We start from the raw sequence: 23744 nt of genomic DNA on the forward strand, positions 1-23744 counted from the left end.
AATAGGTGCTTGGATGAGGTGTAGTTCAGTAACAATAGAGGTGGTGAGAAGTGACCAGGTTCTGAACATATTCTGAATATAGAGTTGATTTACTGATGGGTTACTGATGAATTGGATGTGAAGTGTGGAAGAGAGAAAAGCCAAGGATTACTGGTGTGTTGTGTTTTCATTTTTAATTCAGTTTTATATATATACTAGAGGCCCGGTGCACGAAATTCATGCACGGGTCGGGGGATGGGCGGGGAGGTCCCTCAGCCCAACCTGCACCCTCTCCAATTCAGGAGCCCTCAGGGGATGTGCTACTGACGGCTTGGGCCCACTCCCCATGGTTCTCTGCTCTCTGCGGGGCCTGCCTGCTCCACACCACGGGGATGGGCAACCAGGCACTGCTGGGTGCTGCCTGCGGGCCCCAATTTCCTGCTCCCCAGTCACAGCTGCCCCCACCCAGCAGGTCCTGCTGGGTTCTGCCTGCGGGCTCCAATTGCCTGCTCCCCGGTCACCGCGGTGACTGCTCAGCAGGCCCCTGTCAGGTGCTGCCTGTGGGCCCCGCTTGTCTGCCTGCAGGTCGCTGCCGCCACCGCCCAGCAGGCCCTGCTGGGTGCTGCCTGCAGGTCGCTATCATCACCACCAAGCAGGCCCTGCTGGGTGTTGCCTGCAGGCCCTGCTGGGTGCTGGCTCACGTTGCAGGGGTGACACCGCCAGCGTCCTGCCCAGCCACTATGGATGCCGCCATCTTTGTCTCGGAGTGATGGTTAATTTGCATATTACTCTTTTATTAGATAGGATATATATATATATATAATCTTTATTGTTGAAAGTATTACATATGTCCCCCTTTTTTCCCCCATGGACCCCTTCTATCCTGCCCCCACCCCCCATCCCCCGCCCCTGGTCTTCACCACCCTATTGTTTGTGTACGCGGGTTATGCATATATGCATACAAGTTCTTTGGTTGATTTCTTCCCACCCACCCACCCCTGTCTTCCCTCTGAGATTTGACAGTCTGTTCCAAGCTTCTAGTAATTTCCCTTGTGATTTCTTCTTTGATCATAGGGTGTTTGAAAGTATATTATTGGACTGGGGTATTGATTTTGGCTTTCTTTTTGGATCTTTCAAAAAGAAAACATTAGGCTCATGCTTTTATGAGCATGTGAAGTGCATTTATAAATGCTCTTTTATTACTCTTATCTACTATTTCCATCATCTCTGTTTATGAATTTTCTTTTATAAATTAGTTTTTCTCCTAATGATATATTGTACTTTTTTTGTCTTCTTTTCATGCCTGGGTAATTTTTGTAGGAATGCCAAAGATTGTGATTTTACATTTTTGATTTTGTTTTATTCCCTTTAGAAGTTTGGGAGCTTTGTTCTTAGAGGTAGTTAAGTAAGTTGGAAACAGTTTGCTCATTTTAAGCTTTATTAGGATTTATAAGATTTGTTAATTTGTCTAGAGAAATTTGGTCTCACTACAGCACAATATCCTTCTCATGACTTCACTCAATGGCCACAGGTGTTCCTTTCTGATTTGTGAAAATATGAACTATTCTTAGCCCTGTGTGAGATCGAAGCATTTTCCCACCTTTTTCTTTTGGTTTTCCTTTCTCTGGACTTGTGTAGTTTCCTCAAATGCACACAGTGGCCAGTTCTTACATGAAGACTCTAGGGCAACTCATTGGAAAACTCCAGAAAGAACTCTCTGGGGATCTCTCCTCTCTGCTACTCTGTACTGTGCATTCTAGCCTCCTTAGCCTTGCTGAACTCCACAGGAAGTGGAGCACATTATTACCTGTATTTTCTATATGAGGAAACCACGATTTAGAGAGATTTTTCTCTTCAGCTCAAGAAAAATCCTGGGCTAAGTTTAGATTCCCCCTTGTTCAATAAGGTGAGCTTTCCTCATTTTTTTTTTCTCTGTCAGGAATCACTGCTCTATGCTGCCTCTTGTCCAGTCTCTGAAAACTATTCCTCCATATAGTTTGTCCTATCTTTTAGTTGTTCAAGGTAAGATGGTAAATTTGATTATTGATAGTTGATATGGCTTGAAATGGAAGTTCAGTGCTTTTGTTTTTCTCTGGCTAATGGTTTGGCCTTAACACATTGCAGCTGGGAATAGTTCATATTTTCACAAATTGGAAAGCATTTGACCTTAATACATTGTGGACGAATCACGAGAATTCTCGCTTCATATTACACAGTGTTTTACAAAGTATCATACTTTAAAAAGATATTAGCTTGTAAGAACATGTAATAAATAACTTGAAAATGCAATGGGTATTTCATTTTAAAGTGTGCCTTTAACATTTATGTAAAACGTTTTTTTGTACTCATTCAATAGAAACTTATCTGGCCACTAGGCAAAGCTACCAATAAAACTACTGGTCCGAAATGTGTTTTAATATAAGCAAACATTTCTTTACTCTGTTTTTACCCCTGTCTTCCCTCTGAGATTTGACAGTCTGTTCCAAGCTTCTAGTAATTTCCCTTGTGATTTCTTCTTTGATCATGGGTTATTTGAAAGTATATTATTGTTTCACACATAAAACTTCTAATTTAGAGACAGATCTCTGTGTTTGGTATCCTTTCAGAGGACTCTGCATAAAAAATCAACTTACTTTATTTCATTTTGGTAAGCCAAATCTTGATGATTGAGCAATGTTTCCAGAAGGCTCAAAGTCAGATATAATCCATGTTTCCCACAGATAGCTCTGACCTGCACATAAAAAGAACGTTGTCACTGTAATGAAATTAAAAATTAGAACCTATATGATATTTTTAAAATATATTTTATTGATTTTTTACAGAGAGGAAGGGAGAGGGATAGAGAGTTAGAAACATCAATGAGAGAGAAACATCGATCAGCTGCCTCCTGCACACCTCCTACTGGGGATGTGCCCGCAACCAAGGTACATGCCCTTGACTGGAATCGGACCTGGGACCTTTCGGTTCGCAGGCTGATGCTCTATCCACTGAACCAAACCGGCTAGGGCTGATTTTGATAAAGAATTAATACCCCAGAGTGCACTGTACCATTAGGATATCATTCAAGACAAGAATGTCCAACTAAATGTTCAGCAACAGCAAGATTTTATTTGGTTGACACAGAGTATAGTTCATTACCCAGAAGTCACTGAACTTTAAAATTCTGATCTTACATATTTGTCAGCCACAGAATTGGTAGTCAAGTCCTAGAAATTATATACTTATAATATAGGTAAATTGCAAAATCTTTTTGTATATCTACTTTGATTTACAAAACAAGCTTGTTGTATTAGCATGGTTAATATTACCTGCATTTTATATATGAGGAAACCAAGATTTAGGGAGATTAAGTGATTTTTTCAATGTCACATAAATCATGGAACTTAGTCTAGAAACTAGATGTTCAATAAATTACTTGTTGGATGAATGAATGAAGTGTCACTGCAGTTTCCTATGTACTTAGTATTCTGAGTCTAGTTGACAAACCAATTCAGTTCTCAACTTGGTGGATGGGTGATACTTAGATTCAAACATGTCAAACTTTTAGGGGTGTGGTAGCATATGTTGTATGGTTAGCATAATGTTTAAGCATATAGACTTTGGAATAAAACAGGACTTATTCTGAACACCCAATCTGCTGCCTGTTATCTGTGTGACCTTAGGAAGTTACTTAACCTTGCTATGCCCAGTTACTGCATCTACTAAATAAGACTATAGTGTTTTCTGCTTCCCAGGATTCTGTGAAGATTACAGGAGAAAATAAGCAGTTAGAATAGTGCCGGGCTTTTGGTAGACATTGAATTAATATCTGTTGAATAAAGAAAAGAAGAAAGGGAGGGAAGAAGAAGAAAAAGGGAAAGAGAGAAGAGGAAAGGAAAGAAGTAGCAAGAGAAAGAACAAGAAAGAGGGATGGGGAAGGGAAAGAGAATGGAAAGAAGGAAGGAAGGGACAAAATAAAGAAAAGAAATGTCTAATTTAGTGTTAAATAGTAGCTACTATTATTATTTTGAGAGCAATTTCAGTATAATAAGTGCATCAAGCATGTCTTTTTATTCTGATCTGGCTTTTTAACATCATGAGGCTTTGCTGACTCTGGAGAGATTGCTCCTCCCAGGGCTAGCCAATTCCTAGATAAAGTAATGGACTGGCAGGAAAGTGTGCCCTTCATATGCAAACCAACCACCTCCTTCATTGGGCTCTCAGGCTTGAGCCACTTTTTCCCTGTGCTTGTCACCCCAGGGCCAAGTATTGAATAAATCAGAACAGAATCTATGCCTCAGGGTCCAAATTATTCAATCTAGTCAACCCTAAACCTGGTTTCCCTGCCTTGCTCATTCCACAATGAAGGCCTTGCCCACATGTCCCCTGATAGCCTCTGGTGCTCCCCCATGTGACCTGGGGGCGGTGCCATGCCCTTTCCTCTTGGGAACTATGAGTACCACACTATTTTTTCAATGGCAAGCATCTCCTGCTCTGTCGGTCTGACCATACCTGAATGATAATAAAACCTAGACTTAAACAGAAACGAGAAGATAATTTTCATTTGTCTATATGGAAGGAAACTAACAACAAATTTAGATTTGAAACTTGCCAGCATTACTTACTAAGTATAGAGAGAGGAGTTGTGTCAGGGAAGCTTAACAGCAAAACAAAACAAACAACACACACACACACACACACACACACACACACAAACACACACACGATCGATTTGAAACGTGAAAAAACAGCTAAGAGTTGGCTAGGAGAATAAGGGGTTTGGGAGAATCCAGGCAGAGGAAAAGCAATGTAAATAATGGGTGATAAAGAGCATGGTGCTTTTTTGAGACTGACTGTATTTTGACATTATTCAATATAGTTTTATACCCCTTTCCATGCTGAGCAGTAATTATCTGTTCATTAGAGCTTCTCTACAAGACAGTGGTCTACTGAGGGCTGGAATTGTGTTTCATTCATTTTCTTACCACCACTGCCTAGCACACTGTTATAAAATAAAAGAGCAATAATTATTAAGTAAATGAATACATGGATGAATGAGGAAATGAATGAACGAGTTAAAGACACTGAAGAGTGGAGTGTGTATGGACAGAAGTTAGTAAAGAATAAATTTTGAGAGGTAGAAATTAGTTCCATTATTCCATTTTACTCCATAAATAAGAATTGATTCATAGTTATGATTACAGCATATTTAATGTATTTTTATTTTATTTTTGGACGGAAGAAGAAAGGGAGGGAAGCATTGGTGTGAGAGAGAAACATCAATTCATTGCCTCCCACACCCCAGCCTCCAACTGGGATTGGAACCTATAACCTGGCATGTGCCCTGACCAGGAATCAAACTCACCACCTTCTGGTATATGGGATGATGCTCCAACCAACTGAGCTACACTGGCCAGGGCATATTTTGAAACATTAAGAGGTTGAAACATTGAAATATTAAAAGGTTATTCTAAAAACAGTTTATTTACTGCTGGCAATATTGAATTATGCTCCAGGCTAAAATGAGCAGCAGATTGGAAATAGTACATCAGAGTTCCTAGAAGCAGATTGATTGATAGCTGCTAAGAACTGACTGCTGACAGCTGTAGAGGAGTAATAGAAATATCTACCAGAAAATCCTGGCAGTTTAGTGTTATTCAGGATTATTATTAAAATCCTTTAAAGCATAGATATTAAAAGGATGACACTTGTTCAATAAGAAAGTGATTATGTGAAGTTTCTTCTGTTTAATCAGGGATTTTTAAAAATCAAATGTAAATAAAGTATCTCTTATTTAGAAACTGACATGTGAAATAAATATTCATTTCCCCCAAATCCTCATTGAAAGAGTGGTGCACAGATGCCCTCTACTTCCTCTCTTCCCATTTATGGCTTCATTTGCCTTTTACCCCATCACGATGGATGCTTAAACTGTGTTTACCAAGTCACTAGTAACCTCCATAGTTTCAAATTTAATGAATACTTCTCATTCCTAATTATCGATGACAGCATGCCATATGGCTTATCTCTTGGCTTCTTGACCACTCCCATGTGCCTTTTGATTATTTTTCATCTCCTCTGTTGGCTTCTTTTTGTCTACCTATTCCTCAACAATAAGTGCCGTCCTCACCCTTCCCATCTCACTTTTTGTTGTGTCCCTAGGAACCCTAACTGCTCACATGGCTTCAGCTCCGTATTGGAGTCTTAAATCATTTATTCATTTTAATCTCTAAACCTAGGTCAACATGTTCAAAACTGAACTCTTTATCCCTTCCTATACCCCTTCAACGTTTCTGTTTCCTGTCTCAGAGAATGGTACCGCCAGCCATCAAGTTACCAAAGCCAGAACCTCAGGAGTCATTTTTGATTATTCCTCATTCAGGGTCCCATTCAATTAGTCACCAAGAACTACTCTGTATTTCCTTAATAGCCCCATCCCTCCTGTTACTTCCTTGGCTTAAACCCTCATAATTTCTTGCTTGAATTACTGGACCAGCCTTTTATAGATCTATCTGCCTCTAATTCTCCATATTCTATTAGAGTGCTCTTTTCAAATTCCAAATTTGATCATATCATTCACTTGTTTAATATCCTTGATGATTCCTCTGTGCCTTCAGGATAAAATTTACACTCCTTAGGAACTTCATAAATTAGCTCCTACTTCCCATTCTGGCATCATTTGAGCAGCATCTCCCACCATCCCCAGCTGCCATTCATTCACTATGTTCTGCCACTATAGATGACTTCCAGCTCCTAAATTAACCATGCCCTCTCTCATTTCAGGACCATTTCTCATTGCTCCTTTTACCTAGAACACCTTTCTGAGTCCTTTCTCTGTTCCTTCCCCCAATTCTTTGCCAAATTAACACATCCTCTAAGATTTAGTATTTGCATCTTCTCTATGGAGAGTTTCTGGATTAGGCTAGGTTGGAGTTTCTTCTCTGTGCTCAGTGTTATGGCCATCGCTGCATTTGTTATACAGGACTGTGCCATGTTTAAAAATGTCACCTTTCCCCTGAGCTCCTGAAATTGTAATAGTCTGTTGCCCTTAGCCTTATCACAGTTCCCAGAACACACCGAATGAATAACATGTTGAATGCAAGTATAGAATAAACATGCCATATTGATCAGAAAGATGGCTGTTGAACTGGAAGAAGGAAGGATTTGAAGTTAGTAGAAATAATTTTATAATTTTAGGGCAAAGTGTACTGATACAGAAACAACAAACTACCAAAGAGGAGCTGACAAACTGCAGAAGACTGTCACCAGGTAAACTAGGGTCATAATGTCTTGTCACCAGAACAAACTTCACATTCACAAAGCCAGGATTCCCTCAGGAATGGGACTCCCTGCTGATGGTAATGAGGAAGTTGCATGAAAATGAAGCAGAGTAATTAGAAGGCCAGCCACCTGTGTTCTAGCTAACTCCTCTTGGGAGGGAGGTCTGGGAGTAGTTTGGGATGTAGAGTGGAAAGAGAATGAGCTCATGAAATGAAGAATGAATATAGGTTATGTATAAAAGGGGTTAATCTGAGCCTATGTACTTGGGAGCGTCTTAGTTTCTAAAGACCCATTGAACCTACTTGGGTAATGATCAGGGTGGTTAATAAATGTACGTGGATCCATGATGCCTCAGCAGTCCTTCCAGAAGCCATCATTGTATTAAAGACGTGCTAGAGGAACAGGATGAGTGAGTCTGTAGGATGAAGATGATAGGGAGTTGATATGTTTTCATATTGTTCTCTGACAGTGATCAAAATTCCATTGATTTGAGTGACAAGACTCATATTATCCTTCAAGACTGCATTTATTTATTGGAGAGGCTATCGATCATTTGTGAAACCTCTGAAATGTTGGCTGTGAGGAGGTGCCTCAGCACCCACCCCTGTCTAGCCCAGGGTGCAGAGTTTTACGAGAAACTGACGGAGGTCTGTGACTCTCTGCACTGTGACTCTGACATCAAGGAGATTTAGTACTGGTCAAAAAGAAAACCCCTTCTACTTCAAATGGCTCTTCCCAGGCCCCTCTGAAGTCCTGTGTCCAGGAATAAAGACGCTGGGCTGGAACTGCTGCCTTCCGTATCCAATGTCCCTTGGGCTTCAATTTGTCTCACGTCCTGGGGAAACAGAATTGTATCTCACATGCCTCCCGGAACTGTACTATACTTTGAGTGAGTTCCAGATGTCTTAAGAGATGCCAGATGGCTCACAAGAGGCAGACCAGCTTTCAGGAAAATGTGTCCCATTTCCTTGGATATGAACCATGAATTTAAGCTTTCAGGGCCAGCTGTGGGGGGAGAAGTTCAAGGCCGGCTCTGCCTGCCGGTGTTCAGGTATCATGCAGTGTGCTAAATGCCTTCGCATACTTATCTTGTTTAACAACAGACAGGAGGCAGACATCTGGAACCCAGTGTTTCCAGATGAAAAACCTGAGACTCAAAGAGGTTGAGCAAATTTACTTTGATTTTCAAGTCATTTATGTTCCACTCTAAGAGTATTGTCTGAGAACATTTGAGCGTCACTGATGCTGTTATGTAGTTTCTAATAACAAAGAATTGGTGCTTCTTAATCTATTCCTACTGATCTACTCCTGAGCATAAAAAAGTGTGTGTAGGATGTGTGGAATCTCCTGTAGTATCCTCTCTCTCTTTCTAGTAAAACATGCATGTAAGTGTAACACACACACACACACACACACACACACACACACGAGCTTTACCTTTGCATGCTTCGTTGACTATATAAATGAAAGCACAGAGCAAGCTACTTCTGTGCCAGAATAAGATCCCACTTTCAGCATATTGTTTCCTTGCTTCCTTAGTAAACATCACTTGTTCTTTTAAATTCTCTGCTCTCAATTCTAACCCCTATTTTTAAATCTTTCCAATGGGACTCACACCCCGCCCCCTGCTATAATTTTCAATTCCTTCTATTTCTCTACTCCTCTGGAATTCTAACTTTTGTGTCCTGAGCTCAATGGAACCTTCCAGATAGCTTCTGCCTAATGGTGTGCCAATTCTAGCTCTGAATTTTCAGTTTGTCTCTATACTTTGAATCCTGCCTCTGCCACTTGCTAACTGAGGGCTTTGGGTGACTCCTGAGGCTCATTTTTTAAAATTTATTAAACGGGTTCTAACAACTACTTAGATTTTGTATTTTCAGTGTTAGGTGAGATGATGTAAGTAAAGCATTTAGTGCAGGACTTGGCACTTAGTGAGAACACCGGCAAGCTAGGTGGTGACAAGTTGGTGTTAAAGGAATTGTAGCATTCGTGGTGATTATTATTGTGCCTGTATCCTAGGTAGCCTCATGACTGGGGTTTATGGTTCTGGATCTTCTTCCATGAAACACATCTGCACTTTTAATTAATGCTCCCAAAGCAGCACACTCAGCTCTATCAGCAATAAGTCACACCAGTCCCTACAATGTGCTGTTCCAAAGGAATGGATACCACATGCTGACCTCCTGGAAGCTGGTGAGGGTATAAGGAATGGACATTTGGCCTTGGCAAACACTTGTTTTCCACTGTGAAATATTATTTGGGTATTGCTATATTATTCCATATTGTTGACACAAAATATAGCTTAATATAACTAACTAGAGGCCTGGCACGTGAAATTCGTGCATGGGTAGGGCCCCTAGGCCTGGCCTGCAATCAGGGCTGATCTTCCCTGGCTGCTGGCAGCCGGCCCCTGACCCTGCCACTGCCACCGCCCTCTGTGTGTGGGGCGACTGGCAGGGCGATCAGGGCTCCGGCACCACCTGTGTTCACCACCACCCACCCCCTGGTTTCCTGTTCCCCATCGGGCAATTGGAGCCTGCTGGCCAGGGGGAGGGGCCAAGAGGTTGGCCAGCATGCCCTGATTGGGTGATCAGGGCCTGTGGACTGGGGGTAGCTCCTTCATTGAGCATCTGCCCCATGGTGGTCAGTGTGTGTCATAGCCGACCGGTCGTTCTGCTGTCCGGTTGATTTGCATATTACACTTTTATATATATAGAGAGAGATTCCTGGATCAATGCTGTACATTTCACAATTCCTTTTCTGTTTTGTTTCTCTCTTCTCTGGCACAGAAAACAAAACACTGTGCGATATAATCCACGGGCAGAACACAGATCATAACGGGCCTTCTTACTACAGACCCAAAGCCTCCGGGAAGCCTCCGGGGTAGACAGATCTGAAATCTAATTTTGTTACCTTGGGTAGGGACAAGAAGCCAGACAATGCGTGGTCTTCTTTTCGAAAACTCCGACTGAGGCTCTCTGGGTTGAGCTTGCCGTTGGCTGTGCTGAGTGCCAGCTTTAGGATCTCCAGCAGGCTCCTGGTCACTTCTGATGGTGAGTCGGCGTGTTGAGGGGCAGCACTGCTTGGAGGGGCTGGGGAAAGTCTGTGAAAAGGTGAACCCCTTAAGGAAGCCGCTGTGTATTTCATACTATGTCTCTCACCTGCGTTATACACCTTCTAAATCTGGGAACCTGGTCATGGGACCGCATGTGGCGACCTCACAGATTAACTCAACTCTGTTCCATTCTAGGGAGTTTACAGTCTCTTCTCCAGGAGGAATCCACCCATTCGACTAGAATATAGACCAAATTTGTAATCTACCCTCTCTTTTTGCCAGGTTGAGAGAAAAAAAATTAGAGGTGTCCATGGTAGTTTACTTTACCCGCATCTTACTTTTTTTTGAGCCCAGATAATCAAATTTCCAAACAGTACATGTCACAAGCAAAGCAAGGCAGATCCTGGCAGATCCCTGTGACCAGGGAACCTGTAGAGGAGGCAATCTTGACCCAGGCGAACTTCCTGCATTATCCTTGACTCTGCTATTTGTAGCTGGAAAACCCAGAAAAGTTTGGGAGTAATTATGTATTTACCAGATGACATGCAAATGTATGTAATTATTCAGGTGGTTTAGCAAACTGGCTTTTGTTACTTTCCATAACAGGTGAAAATGACCAGAGTGATAAAGTGTCAGAGTCATTTATTTTATGAAACTAGTTTGAGGTATTTACGTATTTCACTTTCAAAAGTATGTGTCCTTCCAGATCTGACCAAACTATTTTCTCAGCAATGGATTATTTTTAGATGCATTTAACTTTCCGAAAGTCATATGCTATCTTCTTTTTGCTCTGTAACTCTTACTTGAGCTTTGACACCAAACTCTGCCTTTCTGAATTACTTAACAATAGCTAATATTTTCTAAAAGTTTGGTACAGAAAAGGAGGAAAAGGGGCTATTTGTCTTTGCATTGGTCACCTAGCTCTGCACCCACTTTCCTTGTTCAGGGAGTTCCCAGCCCGGGAGCCTGCCTCTCAGTCCAGCTGAGGAGCATGCCAGCTATTTGCGTTCCCAGCCTCTCTTTGCTGCTCAGGGCACATGACTCGGGCCTTGTCAACCAGAAGTATCTGTCCCAGATTTGAATCAGAAGTTTTTCTTTCTTCCTTCTTTTCTTTCAATGCCAGTTTCTGGGGGTGGGAATTCATGGGGCTCTGGCCCCATCTCCGTACACCGGGTCCTGAACTGGCAGGTGTTGTATGGAACCCATTTACTGCAGCCGGTGGGGTTTCTTAGAAAACCTGCTGCAGGAGTGGATTTCATCTGGTCCCATTAGTGATGCTGGCGGCTTTTAAAACATCACAGAGCTGCCTCATTTAAAGCTCTACCTGAAGAACACGAGAGGGTATTTTCCTGAGCAGCACATTAATGAACAAGGAGCCTGGGTTCATTACAGGCCACTCGTCCTGTGCTTCTACACACACACACTATCTGGTCCATGTAAACAGCGCCTTCTGTGATGAATTCCAAATGATCTCTTCAGGCACCTTTTTTATAGGGTAGAAATCCAGATGTCCCTGCACATGAAGTGATGCAAGCTCTTTGGATAACGGGAGGTGCCAATTACACCCAACAAGTATTTATTGAGCATCTCCTATGTGCCAGGAACTATGCTAGACCCATGTTAGACACTGAATGGGCCAGGACAGACGCTATTCCCAACCTCAAATGTCAGATAAGTAATTACCAGGACAAAGTCTGTTATGAAGGAAAACGTCTATGTGACCGTACAGCAAAGAAACACAACCCAGTCTAGAACTCAGGAGAGGCTTCCTGTCTAGGACTCATAGACCCACCGTATCTGTCAATGCGTGGCCACGTTCTCCTGGGCACAGTCTACTACCTCTCACAGTCTGTACTGTATGAAGCGTGGTTGCTGACTATTAAAAATGTACAGGGCTTTATGGGTAGGACCGTTACTCTCAGAGGGATATTTGTTTGGACTATGAGCTCTTGAAGGAGTGACTGGGCCTTGCTCACCTCTGAATTCATTGTGCCCAGCAAAGTGTGCCTGGCACACAGCTGGTATTCAATGAATGTTTGATGAAGTATCAGAGTCAACAGAGCACATGTAAAGGGAATTAAATCTAACACTTGGCCCAGGGACATTTGTACAGAAAACCATACCTTTTTCTTAAAGAGGTAAATTCCTATCCCATGGCTCTTAATCACTATGTCACATGATTTGTAACTGAAAAGGGTATCTTCTGACAGGATAGTTAAAAAGTAGTAACAAACACTTCTATAGCAATTCCCGTGTACCAAAGACTTTAAGGACTTTGCATGAATTAACTGTCACTGTTACACATTGTTCCCATTTTACCGTTGGAGAGTGGAGGCACAGAGAGGGTAAGTGGCTAGCCCCAGGCTCCACCTAGTGGCAGAGACAGGGATTGAGCCCAGGCTTTTGGCCATGGGGTTATGCTCCTAGCCACCACCCTTTGCCAGTTTTCTTAGAGAACACAGAGACTGTCATGCTTTACTGTGTCTCATCTCTAATGATATTCCTCATTTCCTATGTTTACCTTTAATCACTTCTTTCCCTTGAGATTATGGGAAGGGATTATTGATTCTGTACCTTAAACTTCTCTGTGCTGGTACCTGCAGCGCAGGAGTTCACTGACTGAACATATTTCCGGAACACACTCTAGATGAGTACTGCACCAGGGCGCTATCATTTCTTTCATTTTATTTAGGTATTTATTTATTTATCTTAAGCCTCACCCAAGGATATGTGTTATTAATTTTTAGAGAGAAAAGAAGGGTGGAGCGGGGGAGGAGAGAGAAACATCGATCATTTGCCTCTGGTAATGTCTTGACCAGGAATTGATCCTGCAACCTAGGTATGTGCTCTGACTGGGAATCGAATCTGCAACCTTTTGGTGTATGGGACGATGCACCAACCAATTAAAATTAAGCCACCCGGCCAGAGCCACAATCGTTTTTTATTTCAGAATGGATTTTTTCATCTTTACACCGAAACCTCATAAAAAAACAAACACTGCTGTTAAGAAACATATACAATGGTTGCAAATAATTTCCTGTGCCCACCTGTTTACAGCACAGCGAGAGAAAACTAAGTGTAAACTGGGTGTTGGTGAACAGCTATGTTTCTGCACTGCTCACCTAATAGGGAATTGCCTCCAAGAGCCCGGCCAGCTCTGAAAGTCTGGGAATAATGTGCCCACAGAAAGGGAGGAAGTACCTTTCGCTGTGATGGGTACCACCCTGAGCTTCCCTCGGGCTGCTGTTCACGGCTCTTCTGCTTTGCTGTGGATCATCTGAGGCTGCCACTTTCAGAAAACAAAGTAGCTTCTCATAGTTCACCTGAAAATTAAATATGAAACAGAACATCCTCATTTAATTTACATGTAGGGAAAAGAGGCCAGCTGAAATGAAATGTGTTTGAAATATTAAACAATGAAGAATTTTTAAAGCAGCTTAAAAAATATAATAATTATTAGTGTTTTTTTTAACCAAATATTACTATTATTCTCCCTCCTGGACAAATGGTAAAATTCCACTTCCTGGGTAGGACCATGTGACCAGTTCTGGCCAATGAGTTATAAGCAGAAGGGACATGTGCTACTTCTGGGTTGAGGATTAAACTGTTGACATGAGGCCTTCAGAGCTCTTTTTCCTGCTGCCATATGTCCCAAACATTCCAGAGTGTCTGCTTCATCAGCCTGGGTTTTGGAGCTAAGATAATGACAGTGCCAAGAAGAGCCTGTGGCAAACTCATTACAAAAATGTAATGTAAATAAAAAATAAGCTTTTGCTCTTTTTTTTAAATTAAATCTTTATTGTTCAGATTACATTTGTTCCTCTTTTTCCCCCCCCCATAACTCCCCTCCTCCCAGTTCCCGCCCCACCCTCCGCCCTCACTCCCCACCCACTGTCCTCATCCATAGGTGCACGATTTTTGTCCAGTCTCTTCCCGCATCTCCCACTCCCCTTTCCCCCGCAAGAATAGTCAGTCCATTCCCTTTCTATGTCCCTGATTCATTATAATCACCAGTTCATTCTGTACATCAGATTATTTATTCACTTGATTCTTAGATTCACTTGTTGATAGATGCATGTTTGTTGTTCATAATTTGTATCTTTACCTTTTTCTTCTTCCTCTTCTTAAAGGATACCTTTCAGCATTTCGTATAATACTGGTTTAGTGGTGATGAACTCCTTTAGCTTTTCCTTATCTGTGAAGCTCTTTATCTGACCTTCAATTCTGAATGATAGCTTTGCTGGATAAAGTAAAGGTCCTGGGGGCTGTAGGTTCTTGGTATTCATCACTTTGAATATTTCTTGCCATTCCCTTCTGGCCTGCAAAGTTTCTGTTGAGAAATCAGCTGACAGTCGTATGGGTATTCCCTTGTAGGTAATTGAGTCTCTTTCTCTTGCTGCTTTTAAGATTCTCTCTTTGTCTTTTGCTCTTGGCATTTTAATTATGATGTGTCTTGGTGTGGTCCTCTTTGGATTCCTTTTGTTTGGGGTTCTCTGCGCTTCTTGGACCTGTAAGTCCATTTCTTTCACCAGGTGGGGGAAGTTTTCTGTCATTATTTCTTCAAATAGGTTTTCAGTATCTTGCTGTCTCTCATCTTCTGGGACCCCTATAATTCTGATGTTTGTACGCTTGAAGCTGTCCCAGAGGCTCCTTACACTATCTTCGTATTTTCGGATTCTTTTTTCATTTTGCTTTTCCGGTTGGGTGTTTTTTGCTTCTTCGCATTTCAAATCTTTGACTTGATTCTTGTGCTCCTCTGGTCTGCTATTGGGTGTCTGTATAATATTCTTTATTTCAGTCGGTGTATGCTTAATTTCTAGTTGGTTCTTTATCACAGCATCGAGGGTCTCATTAGATTTCGTGAGGCTCTCATCAAGTTTATTGGCAGCTTCTAGCACATTATTGCAAGCCCTCAAAATTGCGTTTTTTAGCTCTATACCCTCCATTTCTGTCATGTTTTTTTGTCTCCGCATTTTTTATGCTTTCTTGGTGCACCCCCTTGTGGTCTTTGTGCGCAGTCTTGTTCTAGTTAAGCCTTGATTGTTGTAGTTAATACTAGAGGGATTTGACCACCAGGCCGACTGGCTGTGAGAATCACCTGTATCTGCAGTGGGAAAACTTCTGTCCTCTGGAGAGTTGCTAATCTAGCCTTTGCCTGAGGCTATCCAGCAAACGGCTCTGCGCAGGGCTTGGGTGGGGCGGGTCGCACGGGATCAACAGGGCGGGCGGAGGGAGCAGTTATGGCTGCTCTCAGTCCCGTTCCCAGAGGCTCTGCTTCTCAGAACCCCAGCAACCGCTGCAAACCTTGGAGAGAAAGCTGCCCTCACGTTCCAACTGATGCCAGACAATCCTGCCTCTCCCGTTTGAGTCTGAGTCCCTAGAGACTTGCCCAGATCTGGAGCTCAGAGTCTGAGACTCCCTCCTGATTGAAAACGACAACCGCGCCCTCAGCCACCAGCCCGCTTTGCGCGCGTACCTCCGCACCTTTGTATTTTTCACACTGCGCCTCCTCTGAGCCTCGGTATGCTGTTCTCTTTCCTTCTAGTTGAAGAGTCTCTCCTCAGCCAGCCTTCCTGTGGTTCTGGGTGATGTCCGTTCCATCTTTTAGTTGTATTTTTGAAGTGGTTGTTTGCAGCAGCAATCTCCGGTGTTTACCTATGCCGCCATCTTGGTCTCTCCAGCTTTTGCTCTCTTAAGCAACTGAGATTTGGGACTATTTGTTACTACACTATAACCTAGCCTTTAGCCTCTCTCTCTTTTATATATGTATTATATATAATATGTGCTTATATTTAGATATATTCAGCAGATATATTCAGATTATTTGAGGATAAGGTCTTAGTTACTAAGGTAAATAAAAAAATTTCAAAGTTTTATTTTACTTCATTTTATTACTAGAGGTCCGGTGCAAGATTCATGCACTGGTGGGGTCCCTTGGCCTGGCCTGTGGGGATTGGGCCGAAACCGGCTCTCCAACATCCCCAGAGGGGTCCTAGATTGTGAGACCCCCTCCTGCAGGCCCAGCCCCCAGGACCTGGATGCCCACCGGCTCCCTCCTCCCTCCTCTCTGGGTCCAGGGTGCAGGTGACCAGATTCGGGGCTGACAGTGCCCCAGCAGCAGCCTAACCCATGGCCAATTCTGCAATGAATCGGGCTCCCTCCTCTACTGGTCAGAGCATCTGCCACCTGGTGGTCATTGCCCGTCATAGCTACCGGGCGAATGGTCAGACGGTCGGACGGTCGCTTAGGCTTTATATATATATTTTAATTATTATTATTTTTTTACATAGAAAAGGACTGAAGGAATGTTGTCCATTTTCATTGCTGGGCTGGATGGAATCCTAGGGATTATGGTGGACAGACAACTCCAGAGCAGTGGAGGGGGTAGCATGGGAGAAGGAAGCTAGACAGGGTCCCAGATATAAATTAGATTTCAAACCAGAAAATTTGATTGAATTAAAGATTCAAGGAGGTTGTACTAGTAAGTTGCCATTGTACTCCTAAATATTTCTCATACAACTAATTTTATTTTTGCAGTTTAAGAATGGGCAGGAGAGAGAACTTACATTCATTTGTGTACCTATTAACTGCTAAACATGAAACCAGGTTGGTTTTGGCCTTGTTTTCTATCATCACATGCTCACTAATGATTTTCCCATTGCTATTACTTCTTCCTCTTTTAGGGCACTTTTCTCTAGCTCCCTGAATTTGGTTACACTTGGACCTTGTTTTGTATTCACTTTCAAGTGCGAGCTTGGGAAGTACAAGCAGAGAAAGAACCCTGCCCTTGTATTGGGGAACATTTATCTCAGCCCTGGGTCTGCCATTAATTCTCCAGGTGCCCTGTGCCCTCTGGAGCTCAGTTTCCTAATCAGTAAATTGATGGTGGTGAGTTATATTTCAGAAATTACTACCCCACACCCCAAACTCTCTAATGCTCTAGGAACTGTAACACTTCTTAGTCAAGTTCTCCATTCTTACCAACTGCTCAGCTTGTAAATGGATTTAAATGCACTCATTATCTTGAATCTCTAACTATCCCACTAGTGTTAGGAGTAGACAATGAAAGTTGGGAAGGGAAAGCTCATTAAAGAGAAATTAAGCAGGACTAAGAGACCTAACTTGCCTGGTTCGTGAGGCTCAGTGGTTGAGTGTTGACCTATGAACCAGGAGGTCACGGTTCAATTCCCAGTCAGAGCATGTGCCCAGGTTGTGGGCTCTATCCCCAGTGTGAGGTATGCTGGAGGTAGCCAATCAATGATTCTCTCTCATTTTTGATGTTTCTTTCTCTCCCTCTCCCTTCCTCTCTGAAGTCAATAAAAATATATTAAAAAAAAAGAGAGGGACCTAAATCTATTTTCTATTCTGGTGTATTCTAACTAGAGATTTACACATTCTATACAATAAAGAGCTAATATGCAAATGGTCATCACGCCCTCACGCCATCATGCCTTAATGGCTTAGACGCTCAACACTGGGGAGAGAGGTATGGGGACCAGCCAGGCTGCGGCCTGGGAGAGGGACAAGCCACCCGCCCTGTAGTCCCGGGCACCAGTGCCTGAGGCCCGGGAGAGGGACAAGCTGCCTGCCCCATGGTCCAGGGGAAGCTGGCTTGGGTCCTGGGTGCCTGTGGGGCCTGGGTCCTGGGTGCCTGCGGCCAGCCAGAGGGAGGGAAGCCCAGGTCCCGGGTGCCTGCAACTAGCTGGAGGAAGGAATCCTGGGTCCCAGGTGTGGGGTGAGGCAGAGGCAGGGGTGAGGCAGAGGCAATTAGGAGCAATCAGGCCAGCAGGGGAGCAGTTAAGGGTGATCAGGCCAGTAGGGGAGCAGTTAGGGGTGATCAGGTAGGCAGGGTGGTTAGGGGCGATCAGGCTGGCAGGCAGAGGGGTTAGGGGCAATCAGGCAGGCAGGCAGGCGAGCGATTAGGAGCCAGTGGTCCCGGATTGCGAGAGGCAGTAGGACATCCCCTGAGGGGTCCTGGATTGGAGAGGGTGCAGGCCAGGCTGAGGCGCGCCCCCCCCCCCCCACCATGCACAAATTTTGTGCATCGGGCCTCTAGTATGAATATAAATAAGCTTTGTATCTTAGGGGTCAATAGTAAAGGTTATTTTTTAAAGAAAGAAACTAACCTTTTAATTCTATTACTCTGGTGGGTTCAAGTAAAATAAAGGAAAGAAATGCACACTGGAAATTTCGAGGTGGCCATACCATTTCAGGAGAGCCACTCCTGGCAAACCTCTGGCAGAGGATCTTGACTGTTGGTAACTGCAGAGGGACTTCATGCTTCAGGAAGAGGCGACTCAGCTGAGACTGAAGAAGAAATCCGGAAGCGATGGGATCCAGGATTTTCAGCTCTTTTTGAAGCTTGTCTAATAAGCCAGTACTCAAAGAGTGGGCCTTGAGCTCTCTTCTGACCAGGGCGAGAAGAAAAGTGTCTTCTTTTGTCGTTCCACTTAGCCTCTGGCCAATATCCTGATACAACAACAACCAAAAATTAACAGGGCTCTGAAATAAATTGGCTGAAGGCCCATGCAAGGAGGCAGAAGCCTCGTAGGGCTGGTATCAGAGCATCTACTTTCAGGCCTAGCCTAGTATAAGACAAGTTAGTAATACCTGAGGGTAAGTGTTCAACCTGGATGTATTTATTAGTTTACAATGCCTTAGGACCTTCTCCTTCAGAATAAAAGAAGCAAATAACTTCAGAGTACATACGACTTAAGGCATACCATCTTTGTTTTACAAAATAACCTTTTGATTATGTGAGAATTTAGAATGGCATATCTTAGAGACCCACTGGATTTGGGAGATGGAAGGTGGGCGGAAGGTGAGAAGTCCAGTTGGGACATTTGAGGTCTTCCTGTGAACTCCCCAGGAAAGCTTCCTGAAAAGCCAGTTAGATATGTGGAGTTGGGTGTCCACCTGTTCACCCTCAGACGGTCTTATTGTTTGTTCCACATCAAAGTATACAGTCAACAAATAATACCCCTTCATCCACAATAGAAAACTCACCAACTCTCAGTATACACACCTCTGGCTGGTCAGAGCTTCCCCTTTCCATCTGCTCCAAGGACCAGTCTCTAAGTTTTCTCCGGGGGAGGCCATGGATATAGGACAGGGACTGGTCTCCAGTTGGTACAGAGCTGCAGTAAACATTTGCCTGTTTGGGAGTTTTAAAGAAACAAAGACAAATAAACGGTAGTAAGTCTCAGAAGGGGAGCGGGAAAGAGAAAGAGGAAAGAAGAGGGAATATGACTGAGCCAACCAATTCCTTCAAACATATTCCCAGTTCCAAATGACTTAGTCCATGGAGTCACTGGGTCATCGAGTCCCCAAAGAAGAAAGTTTGTCTCAACATCAATTTCAGCATTATATAATTAAGTGTTTGACAAATATATTAATAATTAGATACCATTTCATTTGTGTAAGAAAGAAGGCATCTGCACAAAGTAAAATTAGGTGGAACATAAGGTGTTTATAGGCAAATTAGGGTGCTTATTAGAGAAAGGGTATCCTTAGGCTCTTGTAATTAGCAGATTCAGGAAGGATTAGCAAAGGCAATTGCCAGTTTTGTCTAGAATGAACTAGAAGAGATTAAACGCCCAGACTTTTACATCCCAAGAGTGATGTTATTAGAGATTACAATAGAATAAATGATGGAACAAGGGCTAATGATAAAATCCCATTTCCTCTTGCCATGGAGTATGTGTATGAATCATGCTTTTTTTTTTTCCTGTATTTTATGATGGTTTGATATCTGAGAGGGCCTGGCTGGAGGAGACTGTCCCTCCCAGTCCTAATTCCTAGAGATAGTGAACAGCTTCCTGCTACCACACTGTTCATATGAAAACCAACCAGGTCTTGGTTCATATCCCCATCCACCTCCTTTATCTAACCCTCACACACAGAGCCAGTATTTCCCCTGCCTGGAATCAACCGAGGTCTAGATAACTGATAAATGGAGACCTATACCCAAAGTCCCTGGGTTATTTAAGTTAGCCAGTTCTACTCTGTTAACCCCGCCTTGCCTTCCTCATGAAAACCCCAACAAAGGCCATGGCCTGTGCTTTCTCCTCACTTCTACCTCCTGACTGACCTTGTTGCTTTGTTGCTTCCCTATGTGGCCCTAAGTGGTAAAATTTAATAAACTCTTCTTTCAAAGGCATTGTCTTTATATCTGTCACTTTGCCATATCTGATAAAAATAAACTCCCAGGTACAAATCAGGGTGCATGGTTATTGTTAATATCAGGTAATTAGAAGGAGACATTATCAGAAGCATTCACAGAAAACTGAGTAGCTGTACTCAGTTGGTTGCCATGTTGAATGAATGACCTATTAGTATAGATAGCAACCTATGATGCTTCATGCTTTATAGTCATAAAGCATCCTATATAATAAAAGGCTAATATACAAATTGACTGAACGGTGGAACGACCGGTCGCTATGATGCACACTGACCACCAGGGGGCAGATGCTCAATGCAGGAGCTGCCCCCTGGTGGTCAGTGCACTCCCACAGGGGGAGCGTCGCTCAGCCAGAAGCCCTGAGCTGGGCTTATGGCTGGCGAGCGCTGCACAGCAGCAGGAGCCTCTCCCGCCTCTGCTGCAGCACTAAGGATGTCAGTTGGACATCCCCCAAGGACTCCCAGACTGCGAGAGGGTACAGGCCAGGCTGAGGGATCCCCCCACCGCTGAGTGCACAAATCTCGTGCACCAAGCCTCTAGTTTTAAAGAGAAGTCAAGAGGCTCTCTAGAGTGGGCAGAGTGAGCAGAAGTAGCAGAGAGTTCTAGAATAGTCATAAAAGTAAAACATTTATTGGCCACATACTCTGTACAGGCATCATATAGGTATTTTGCTTAATTCATTCAATTTAATCCGTACAACAATCCTATAAGGTAGATACTACATACAGCACCCTTTTATACTTGGGAAGCCGAGGCTGGCAGAAATTAAGTAACTTCATTCCTTCATTTAAGAAATACTTATGGATTGCCTAGTCTGGGCTGGCACTCTGATAGGCCCTACAGTGAACAAAGCAGACCTGGCCCCTGTTCTCACAGAGCTTACAGAGTGTGAGAGACATAGAAAGCAAAACATGGAGCGAGGGCCACTATCAGAACAATCCATGGGCCACCTAACCTGGACCTGGTGGTCCAGGTCTGGAAGCAATGACATTTAAGTCTAGGCTTGAGAGCTGAGTTAAATATGGATTTGAACAGGCTGAATGGGGAGGGAGGAGGAGAAAAGAAGAAGGAAGAGTACAGGAAAAGGAAAAGGAATATTGAAAATCTCATAGGTTCACACAGGGCATAACAGAGAAAGATGGGTGCTTTCAGAGCACAGTTGAAGTCAGAATTGTCCAAAGTTAACTCCCTAGTAAATTGTGCAGATAAGATTTGAACCCTGATTTCTACCCTAGGATGAGAGAGATTCCACATTCAGTACATAGAGTAGTTTCATTCTGTAAAATATTTGGCTAGGTATTTTAGACATATTGTTCAAACAGTAGGTGTCTTTGAAAATTACTTGTAATATAAAATACTTCCATTTACAAGCACATATATTTTTCTGTCTCTGAGAATTTGATACACTTCTATATTACAGTGTTCTGAACATGTACTTATTAACACTTCATTATGCTAATGAGGTCAAGGTGTTCTTTAGGTCCCTTTGCTCTCATTTAAACACCAAACTTTATTGAGTATCTTTATTTTCAGCACCATAGAGTCAGATGAACAAGGCAGGTATAATTCTTGCCCTCAAAATTTTTTGGCCTAGACATCACTGACTAAATTTTATGGCCTCCTCTATGAAAAGGGAAAAGATATTTTTCTCCTAGGAGTGGTATGAAGAATGTGTTATGATGCATTTTAAATATTTTGTAAATTCTAAAACTACATTATGTATTTATTTGTTGTTTTGTGTATCTCCCTCCAATAGACTGTAAACTCTGTGTGGGCCAAGACTGTGTCTTGCTGATTCTGAGCATTAAGAAGAGCACCAAATTGGAAGAGCAAACAGAGAGACACAATGTCAGAATGCTGATGACCTCTTGTTCAGGCCACGTGCACACGGGGTTTCAGATTTGTCCCTTCACTAATGTAAATCATCCTGGTTATAGTTTTTCAAAGGCAAAGCGTGTCCCCAAAGTGTCAATGAAAATAAAATGGGAAATTTTCATCAAAAATAATCATGTTGCCCAACTGGCGTGGCTCAGTGGTTGAGTATTGACTTATAAACCAGGAGGTCATGGTTCCATTCCTGGTCAGGGCACATGCCAGGATGCGCCTTGATCCCCAGTAGGTGAAGTGCAAAAGGCAGCTGATGGTTGACTCTTTCATCATTGATGTTTCTCTCTCTCTTTTCTTTCCTCCCTCTCTGAAATCAGTGAAAATATATATTTTTAAAAATCACCATGTTTCTGACTTTAGGAATTGACAGACTACCTATAAAATCTCTGATGCTATAGGTTTCTCTAATTTTCTCTATTTTGAATCACAAAATACTGCATGGGGATGATGTGATAGCCAAAATGACTCCTGACCAATACTGGTTTTATGATGTTTCCATCAAAGAATTGGTACAAATGAAGCACAGAAATTTAACACTAAGTTAGTAACTCTTTTTGGGGTGTTGGAACTTGCAAGTGTTGGAAATGTAAATAAGTTTTCTTCTTAAAAGATTGCTTATAAATAAAACTATTTTAAAATAGTTATATTGTAGAAGTCATGTCAATTTGCAGAGACATCCAATGCATATTTTAAAAGTCCTAAGAATGATATTATTCCATTGTATGCACATACAGTTTGTTTATCCACTCATTTGTTGGTGGATAGTTGGGTTTCTTCCTCATTCTAGTTACTATGAATAATGCTACTAAGAACATGGATGTACAAATACCTCCTTGAAACCCTTCATTCAATTCTTTTGACTCTATACCCAGAAGTGGTATCATATGGCAGTTCTATTTTTAATATTTGAGAAACCACCATACTGTTCTCTACAATACCTATAACCATTTTGCATCCCTACCAACAGATTTTATTCACACCTTCACTAACAGTCCTTATTTCTGTTTTTTTTCTTTTTGACGATAATTCTATTCTAATAGACATAAGATGGCATCTCATTGTAGTTTTGATTTACATTTTCCTAATGAATAATTATGTTGAATATCTTTTTATGTGCAATTGGCCATTTATTTATTTTCTTTGTTTAAATGTCTATTTAAGTCCTTTGCTCATTTTAAAAATCTGTTTTCTTGTTGAGCTTTAGGAGTTCTCCATATATCCTAGATATTAATCTCTTATTGAATATATGATTTCCTTCCATTCCGTGGGCTGCCTTTTTATTCTGTTGGTAATGTGTTTTGATGCACAACATTTAAAAATTTTTATAAAGTCCAATTTGTGAATTTTGTGTTTTAGTTTCTATGCCTTTGTAGTCATATCTAA

At 42.4% G+C, this 23744-nt stretch overlaps 1 protein-coding gene across 1 annotated transcript in view; it reads right to left on the reverse strand.

Moving 5' to 3' along the window:
* CUNH1orf87 (chromosome unknown C1orf87 homolog) overlaps positions 1-23744 on the reverse strand; it is a 73893-nt gene that overhangs the window by 27698 nt on the left and 22451 nt on the right. The window contains exons 3-7 of the mRNA XM_006096116.3: positions 19320-19458; positions 18500-18763; positions 13496-13617; positions 10153-10318; positions 2613-2710 (exon numbers count right to left, since the gene is read on the reverse strand). Coding sequence (XP_006096178.1) covers positions 2613-2710; positions 10153-10318; positions 13496-13617; positions 18500-18763; positions 19320-19458 — 789 coding nt within the window. The remainder of the gene's footprint in view (positions 1-2612; positions 2711-10152; positions 10319-13495; positions 13618-18499; positions 18764-19319; positions 19459-23744) is intronic.

This window comes from Myotis lucifugus, unplaced genomic scaffold (genome assembly GCF_000147115.1).
Source record: "Myotis lucifugus unplaced genomic scaffold, Myoluc2.0 scaffold_168, whole genome shotgun sequence".
NCBI lineage: Eukaryota > Metazoa > Chordata > Mammalia > Chiroptera > Vespertilionidae > Myotis > Myotis lucifugus.